The sequence below is a fragment of the Formica exsecta genome, unplaced genomic scaffold, assembly GCF_003651465.1.
Source record: "Formica exsecta isolate Colony F162 unplaced genomic scaffold, ASM365146v1 scaffold416, whole genome shotgun sequence".
Lineage (NCBI taxonomy): Eukaryota > Metazoa > Arthropoda > Insecta > Hymenoptera > Formicidae > Formica > Formica exsecta.
The window spans coordinates 84,960-94,807 of NW_021851402.1; the positions used below are offsets into that span (position 1 = coordinate 84,960).

General features: G+C 32.1%; 1 protein-coding gene across 1 annotated transcript in view; it reads right to left on the reverse strand.

Moving 5' to 3' along the window:
* The window catches only part of LOC115240121 (janus kinase and microtubule-interacting protein 3), a 44,613-nt gene that overhangs the window by 7,145 nt on the left and 27,620 nt on the right, over positions 1-9,848 (reverse strand). Inside the window, 5 exon segments of the mRNA XM_029815094.1 lie at positions 2,518-3,348; positions 3,539-3,763; positions 4,781-5,110; positions 6,442-6,564; positions 6,788-6,877. Of these exon segments, the coding sequence (XP_029670954.1) occupies positions 2,518-3,348; positions 3,539-3,763; positions 4,781-5,110; positions 6,442-6,564; positions 6,788-6,877 (1,599 nt within the window).

The following is a 9,848-nucleotide window of genomic DNA, read 5'->3' on the forward strand; positions in this document are numbered from 1 at the left end:
TATATATATATATATATAGGGAAAAGTAGGGTCAAACCGGGTAACTCTGTTTTTTGGTGATAAGTGCTACTATCTTTGGCTAACTCGTGTTATTAGTTGTAGATTGATGCCATCATTATTTTGAGATGTGTCCACGTGCACACGATATTTCTTTTTTAAGAGAAGTTCAAAATTTTTGGGCCGAAGATCAATATCAGGGCAACAATCGAGTGGTTATGGACTTTTTCTATATAGAGCATTTGTTTCGATAAGTGCAGCATTGCATTCTGTACATATTAGAGAATATATCGCATTAGTTTTGATTATCACTTTGTACGCCGGAATATACAGCCGCCGTGTTTTTTATTTTCTTCGTGTTGGGGCAAAACCAGGTACCTACACATCTCATGTAACGAAAAGAGGAAAAATTTATCTTATCGTTATCCTGATTTTGTTTCCCTATATATATATACAAAAAGCAGTTGAAAACAAAAACTACCATTCAGAAAAAAAACATTAAAAAGAAATTAGATAAGAAAGTCCTGCAGCAATGTAGAACAAGAGGATATCTTTATTTGTAATTTTTGTCAATAGAATACATTCTTGTATTGTATTTTGATTAAAATAAATCTAGATTTTGTAATTGCACAGTGTTTTACATGTTTTCAAATGGATACCTGGTTTTACCCTACCGGTAGGGCAAAACCGGGTATTTTGACTTTTCCAAAAAATTTTATTATCCTTAGTAACCAAATATTTTTTTTCAACAACTAGCCTCATTTTCTCATAGTTTAAAATCCACTAAAGACTACTAACAGTCAACAAAATTCTTTTTACTCTCAGGTTTTTTGTAGGAAGACAATTCCAAAAAGTACACGGTTTTACCCTACTTTCCCCTATATATGGGAAAGTCTTTAATGAACCTTAAACTATGAGAAAATAAGACCAGTTGCTAAAAAACAAAAAAATTTTGGTTACCAAGAATAACAAGATTTTGTGAAGAAATAAAAGTACCCGGTTTTGTCCTACCGGTAGGGTAAAACCAGGTACCCATTTGAAAACATGTAAAACACTGTGCAATTACAAAATCTAGATTTATTTTAATCAAAATACAATATAAAGATGTATTCTATTGACAAAAATCACAAATAAAGATATCCTCTTTTTCGACATTGCTGCACAACTTCCTTATTTAACTTTTTAACTTTAGGGGTCTCAAAAAGCTTTTTTTTAATAGTTTCTTTTTCTGAGTGTTAGTTTTCGTTTCCAACTGTTTTTTGTAGGGAGACAAAGTCAGGATAACAGTTCTTCCTCTTTTCATTACATGAGATATGTAAATACCAGGTTTTGCCCCAACACGAGGAAAGTGACAAATACGGCGGTTGTATATTCCGGCGTATAAAGTGCTGATTAAAACTAATATGATATATTCTCTAATATGTACAGAATGCAATGCTGTATTTACCGAAACAGATGCTCTATATAGAAAAAGTGCACAACGATTCGATTCTTGCCTCGATATCGATCTTTTTTAGGCTAAAAACTTTGAACTTCTGTTAAAAAAGAAATTTCGTGTGCACAGGGGCACGATTTGTTTTAAAATAATGCTGGCGCCAATCTACAACTAATAACACAAGTTAGGGGTACCCGGTTTGACCCGCCTACCCGGTTTTACCCAACTTTCCCCTATATAAGCCATATTTTTTAACTTATCTTGATTAATTTAAAAAATTTTTTAATAATATATATATGTAGAATCGAAAATTTTTATTTTGGAACTTTTCTTTTAGATTTTCCATTTTAAGACTTTCTCTTCATTATACAAAACATGGTAGTAATTAGTAATAAAAGAAAAAACGAGTCATAAATCGGGAGTATTTTCGACTTGTCCGTGATTCTGATAGTTCTCACGCAGAGGTCGGCCCGGTGTCTGGATACCAGATGGATCTGAATTGGTCCTCGCAAGACTGACCAGCGCAAAAATCCTTTTCTTTTAAAAAGAGAGTTAATCGAAAACGAGCGGTGGATCAGACGACGAATGCTCAACTCAAAAAGGACGATTACCCGTCGCGGTAACAATTCTTCAATTTAATTTTTTCGCTCTAATTTTGCTATAATAATATATATATATGGCTAAAAACTTTGAACTTCTGTTAAAAAAGAAATTTCGTGTGCACAGGGGCACGATTTGTTTTAAAATAATGATGGCGCCAATCTACAACTAATAACACAAGTTAGCCATAAATAGCAGCACTTATTACGAAAAATAGGGGTACCCGGTTTGACCGCCTACCCGGTTTTACCCAACTTTCCCTTATATACATATATATACATAGGTATATAAAAGCAAAACATAGGCTCTTCATTCAATGATGCTTCATGAAACGAGTAGATCTATCTGAGCAGTCGGCAATGTGTTAAATTAACCAAATTGGCACATAGAATCGAAAATTCTCATGAAAGTCATTTTAATAAAAAAATTAATTTTAAAAGATTCGGAAAAGAGTTAATTGGACACAATTGATGTAAATTACATACCGTGACATTGCATTGCGCTCCTAAGGCAATCTGTTGATCGAAATTTTCCACGTTATCCTGATGTTGACATTGAGACACAATCATACTATTCACCCATGTTTTCATGGTTTGAGTAGATCGCGTGCAATTTGTATCTTTTAGCCGATTTTGCACATCTTCTAAATTCTCTGAAATTTTTAGAACTTGATATTTATTAAAATCTATATTTTTTATTTGCTGCATATTAGGCGTCCCATCTTGATGTCCATCTTTTTCGAAACTAAATCCCGAGATGTTTCGCAGCTCGTTCTCCAACCAATATATCTTCTCAGTAAGTTTATAATTTTCATCCAGCAACTCCTCTTCTCGTTGTTTCGACAGCTGCTTCTCTCTTTCTCGATCCTTTTCCGTTTCCTCGCAAATCTCAAGTCTCTCCTCAAGATCGCGAACGCGCTCTTGGTAGGAGGTCAGCTGAACTATTGAATCCATCGTTGATACATCGAAATAGATTTTAGATGAATCAATCGGATGAAAGATCGATGTTGTAATCTTAGCCGCACGTTCCTGAATTCGAGCTCTCAACTCCTGGAGACGCTGCACTTCCTGAAGAAGTTCACCGGACGGCACATCCGTCTGAGTGCTACGATTGGTAAGCTCAACTTCGAGTAAACTCTCTTCGTCCTCGTGTATGTGTTCCTCTTCCTCAAAAATACCGCTCTCCTGAAGAGTGAGCGGAGGCTTGCGCGGTAACACGGGTGACGCGGATTTCACGGGGCTTATCAATGTAGCGTTATTTGTGTAAGGTATCACAGTCGCAACAGCGCGGCTTCTCTGTTGGTTTGTTAGATGAGCCTGAAATATCATTGCAAAAAATAAAAAAAGAGTACATGCACAATAATCAATTATCATTTAACAATAATTTTACAATAAGCAACTAATATCTCTTTTATATGCCCATTATTATATAATTTATATTAATTAATTTAAAGAAAACTCGGATAACTCGATGTAATACTCGAAACAAATTTTTGCTCAAACTCACCTTGTTTGCGTGAATGGGTTCCGGCGAGACGATGCCGCTGTCCATCACATGATCGAGACTGTCTCTACGCACAGTTGTTTCTTCTAGTTCGAGCAGTCGAAATTCCAAGAGCTCATTTTGCTCTCGTATTTCTGAAAGCTCCACTAAAAGTGTTGCTTCTCGTTCTTCGGCAGCTCGAAGTTTATCATTCAATTCGCTTACCTCCTTATCACGATCAACACATCTCTGCCAAGACAAAAAAACATATACAAATGTTTTTTACAAGAAACTTTCAAGTGCACATACAGATATGCCAAGTATTTATATATATAAAATTCTTTAGATTAATAGATGTACCAAAAAAAATCTTTGATGAATGATTTATATTTATATGATTTCAGCGTGATAGTTAATTCAAATTAATTTAAATTGATAGCTCCAACATTAGTAAAAAGCACTTATTATTTATATTGATACGTATAATATAATATCCAAATCAACTGAAAAAATATATATAAATATAATTTATTTTCGTGATAACAAAATATAATTTGCTAATCTAAACATAAAAATGAATCGGTTTATGATATATCTTAATCCTAAATATATTCATGCATATAACTTGTATAATAAATAATATTTTTAATAAAAATATAATGGCAATAGGAGCCGGCGCCGTAAGTCAGGCGTAAATAAATTAATGCACAATTAATTGATTAAAACCATGCGATGGAACACATTTAAATTTTATAGAATTAGAATTAGAATTAATTAAAAACGGAAGCGGATGTTTTGATCCCTTTTTGGACCTTCATCAACACGATACGGAAAAAATTCAAAATAAATACAATGTTGTCAATATCGATCAGATAATAATAAATCGGTCAGACAATAATAAGTCGCGGTCAAATATCTAAATATAATTCTCTGCAGAATGTCCCTCCACAATTGGCATTTACACCTCCGTGGTCTGCCAATCGGAGCCTTTCCTAAATTAATTTTATTTTAAATAATATTTTTCCTTTTCTTTTTTCTTAATTGATTGCTAAAACAAAATTGATTCAAGTCCTCTACATTAAGTCATCACAATGATACAAATTGAACAAAACGCAGAAATAACACTAATTGTATAAGACTATCAACTTTTGCTATTACCGAAGAGAAAATATCCAACATTCTTGGATAATAATTAATCATGTATTATGTGATATTAAAAGCAAATAATTGATAAAAAAATATATTGTGTATGTAAACAATTTGTACCTCTTGTAAGAGCGCTTTTTCCAAGTCACAAATTTGAATCTTGGCAGACGAAAGTTCTCGTTGCTCTCTAAGAAACTTTGACTGTAACTCCTCGATCTCGACAAGGATGGCCTCGTATGCTTCTTTAGTAATACCATTATTTTGCCATTGACCATAGCCTCCAGGCTGTGGTGACATCGAAGACGGGGCACTCGACAAAGCGCTGTCATGATCATCTTCGTGATCTTCTTCGTCATCAACTTCGGCAACTGGCTCCAATTCAAGCCATTGTTTATAAAATTCCTCCTTCTTTTTCTTGTTTAATAATTGCTCCAACTTTCTTTCTCTTTCCTTAACAGAAAAAAATATTTCTTTTTATATTTCCCAAATATCATTTTGATCGAGATGCCTGGCATTATTCAATTAAATAAATATTAGTTAATTATTTTATTTGGCGGGATAAATCGCAAATTTAATTGTATAAACAATTTTTTCGTATTCTTCATTGCTTACGAAACAATCCCGCATATCTACTTAAATTAGATATATCATATATATAGGGGAAAATAGAGTAAAATCGGGTAGGCGGGTCAAACCGGGTACCTCTGTTTCTTCGTGATAAGTGCTATTATCTTTGGCTAATTCATGTTATCAATTGTAGATTTATGCCAACACTATTTTAAGATGAACCGTGCCCACGTACACACGATATTTCTTTTTTGAGAGAAGTTCAAAATTTTCGGGCCAAAAAATATCGATATCGGGGCAACAAACGAGTCGTTATGGATTTTTTTTTTACACAGAGCATCTGCTTCGGTAAATGCAGCATTTCATTCTGTACATATTAGAGAATATATCGCACTAGTTTTGATCGTCATTTTGTACACCGGAATATATAGCCGCCGTTTTTGTTATTTGTTATTTTCCTTGTTGGGGCAAAACCGGATACCTACACACCTCATGTAATGAAAAGAAGAAAAACTGTTATCCTGACTTTGTCTCTCTACAAAAAGCAGTTGGAAACGAAAACTACTACTTGTCAGAAAAGGAAACTATTAAAAAAAAGTTTTTGGAGACTCTTAAAGTTAAAAAATTAAATAAGAAAGTCATGCAGCAATGTAGAACAAGAAGATATCTTTATTTGTGATTTTTGTCAATAGAGTACATCTTTGTATTGTATTTTGATTAAAACAAATCTAGATTTTGTAATTACACGGTGTTTTATATGTTTTCAAATGGGTACCCGATTTTACTCTACCGGTACGGCAAAACGACTTCTCCAAAAAATCCCAAAAAATCTTGTTATCCTTGGTAATCAAATATTTTTTTTAGCAACAGCAGTTTAAGATCCACTAAAGACAACCAACGGTCAGCAAAATTTTTTTTATTCTTTGATTTTTTATAGGAAGACATCCAAAAAAGTACCCGGTTTTATCCTACTTTCCCCTATATATATGTATATTGTATATACGTATTTTTTAAAATTCTAATTCAAACAATTTACAAATTTTAGATTTAAAAAATCTACGTTAAAAAAACATACTATGGTTTTGATACTCATTATGTCAGTACAATGTAACTCTTTTTTTCCAAAATCTTATTTCGTACAAATCAAAAACAATATTTTTCAAATTTTCAATTTGTTTATATATATGTCGACTTTCTCAAGAAAAATCCATTACCTTAATTGTCTGTTTAAGTATTTCGATGACTTCCTGCTGTTCAAGCGCAAGTTCACGGAGATGCTCGACTTCGATTTCATTTATGGCTTTGTCAGATTTTACTGCGCGGACATATGACTCCACCTTAAATAATACATCACATCTCAACTATGGTTTATGTCATTATATATATCATTATTATAATAATAGTAAATAATAGTTAAAAAACAATATTTAAAATATTAAAATAAATTATACTTTGTTACAGAAATAACGGACGCTGCAAATAATAAATTTTGCATAAGTGCGTGGATCGAAGAAACTATACTTGTAAAAATGTGTATGTGAGAAGGCAGCAATCACATACCGTATGGCCATCATCTGTGAGAATCTTTTTTTTTATGTAAGATGCCGATGGTATTGGTCGGTTTTTTTCATTTTCCCGTAATTTCCGCATCTGTAACATTATAAAAATAATTAATCCTTAACACAGGATACTTTTATGATAACTGCTTCTCCAAATGGAAGGACATTCTATGTTTTTCGAGCTCTGCGTTATATAAAGCACGATCTGAACAAATTGGTTTTTACCAATTCATAGACCAATTCATTTTCACCAAAGACAACATAGTTAAATATATATTAAACTTCAAATAAAAAGTACAATCGCATAACTAAATTTTGCAAAATGTTCCAGACGGACAATCACTAAATCAATATAAAATAACGAGATATTTGATGACATTAATAAAAAATACTGTTATATCTTCGAACATTTACAATTATAATCATGTTCCAATGCTTTGTTTAACGGTAAAAATACTATTTTAATTATTTATGAAACAATCTGTCAGATAAATGGCCATTACGTTTATAGAGAAAAACAAAACACGTTATTATAATTTTCTTCTGAATCAAAAATTATGTAACGCTTCTTCTAAATATTTTTTCAAAAGTATAATATAAATTTTTATCATAAATGTTTCAGCGCAATTCAGTTTTCCGGGTTAATATCATGATCCGACGCGATGCATGCAACAAGGCGGAAAGGACCGAAAGAGGAGAGAGGAAAGAGAAGCAGACGAATCGCACTGCAATGGGTTACAAGAGAGTCTTAAGAGCCTGACTGGACCGTTAGCTTGGCCCCCTGACATACAGCCATAGTCTTTTTCTTCTCCTCTCGTTTCTCACTCTCTCCCTCTCTTTCTTTTAGCTTCCTTCCTCTTCAGGTGATATCAACCTGTGGCATGTGTACGTAAGAGATGCCTCGAAAGCCGATTGCACCTTGCACACTTGCCAGCCGCGTTGCACATGATGATGCACTTTGCGCCATATATGTAAATCGTAGGACACACGCGCTCGTTATACCCGAGTTTCTCCTCTCTTTGGGGCCGGATTGACTATATCGGATATAAGATATATTAGGACAGATGAAACGAGCGCGTCGCGCATTACCGTTATCTGCGCTTCACTGCTCGTCTCATCTCATTTTGTGTGTCCCGACGTTTCCTTATATTTATTCGACATCTGTACAGTTATTGGAACCCGCGCTAAAAAATAATTAGCAAGTTCAATGAGCATAAAAATAACTAACACTACTTTCCAAAACTGTGTAAATGATGAAACTGCGTGAATCAATCTCGCTAGTGAACACACGCTTGCATAAAAATTTTATCCGGATTCTATGATTTTCACATTAAAATATAAAATATAATAATAGCAGAATACATATACAGGGTGGCCCACGTAAACAACGTTACAAGCTAATAACTCTAAAAATATTTGTCAAATCAAAAAATTGTTCATGGGAAAGTTTCATGTTTTCGAGGGGCCTTTCTAACTACGTAAACATAAAATTGCCCCCGCTCCCCCTCTAAAGGAGGCGGGAGGTAACTTTAAAATTTTAAATAGAACCTCCCATTTTTTATTGCACATTCTTGTAGCTTATCTCGAGAGCTTTTCAAAACACTATAATAAAGTATTTTTTCATTAAGTGATTCATATAATTTAAAAAAAAATTCTATTTTTAAAAGATGTTTTTTGTTTTTAATGATAAATAATCAATAAATCTAATAAACAACTTTTTTTCTGTATATGAATCGATTCGTTGAATATCAAAGTGTAATTAAAAGTATAAAATAAAACAACTATATAAGTCATATAGTTTTTCATTAAATATACCTTTATTAGAATGTTCTTTTCTATAATCCACAAGAACAAAAATTATATATACAAATATACAAATTGTTATTTGTGTCAAAATAACAATTGTGTCAAATTATATCCCTTTGAAAAAATATATATAATTTTTCTCTTAATTTCATGTAATATATTATTTATTTTATTATTTTTACTGACTTGTGTCATTACTTCACATTTGACAACTCTTGATCATCATGCATAAAATCTCAAAAAAATGTTTTAAATTAAAAATTAATATTAAGAATTGTATACACACAGACATTTTAGTTTGTAAACAATGTGTCTATAAAAAGATAACGCGAGCATATCTATTATATTTGGGATTTGTAATCACTATTTACATAAAATTTAATAATTTTGTAAACTGGTTAAATTTGGAAAATTACATCTCTCGTTGAAGAGTTTTGTACATGCGGCATTTTGACCCATACCATTCTCAATATGTGGTCTCCCGTCTCACTTTCACCGATCGTTTCTCGCCCCCGCTTACAATCATCGAGAATCGCGACTGCGCGTTTCTCAAATCGCATATCTCTAATATGTACTATCGTTTATTAAGGATCGATGGAACTTCCTTATGAAGAATGCAATCTTTGTATCTTGTTTTTTGATTTTTAAATTGCTTTATGACATAGATTCATTTACTTCCATATCACTTTATTGAAGAATATGAATTAACTATTCTTTATACGATTAACAATAAGACAATAGGAAATAAAAATTAAAGGAGAGATCTCTTTTTAGTTTTTAAAGATGGAACAAAAATCAGGTTTTTTCCTTTTTTCCTTCATTTTTATCATCAACGTTATTTCATTATTAAATATATGCTGAATATATTTATCTATGTGTTTTAACTTTCTGTATAAATATTTTAAAAGTTTAAATTAATTAGAGTAAAATAATTAGAGTGAAATAAAACAACATAGACATTGTTAGAGCAGTGATATAGATTGTAAAATGAATTAATTTTTGTAAATTTAAGTTATCAATTTATATTCATTTGTTTTCCGTATATATACTTTTTTCTTTATATAACAAGCTGAAAAATGTGCAAATTAGAAAATTGCTTCCTCATCATTTTATTTTGCTCACAAAGCTTAAGCTCTTTAAAACAAGCGGATTTTTTAATTTTGGCTTCCTCGTAGAGGAAGATATTTCAAAATTTACGAAAGTTAAAGCGTGTACAGGCATTTCCCAAAAAATTCAAAATTTTATAAAAAATGAAC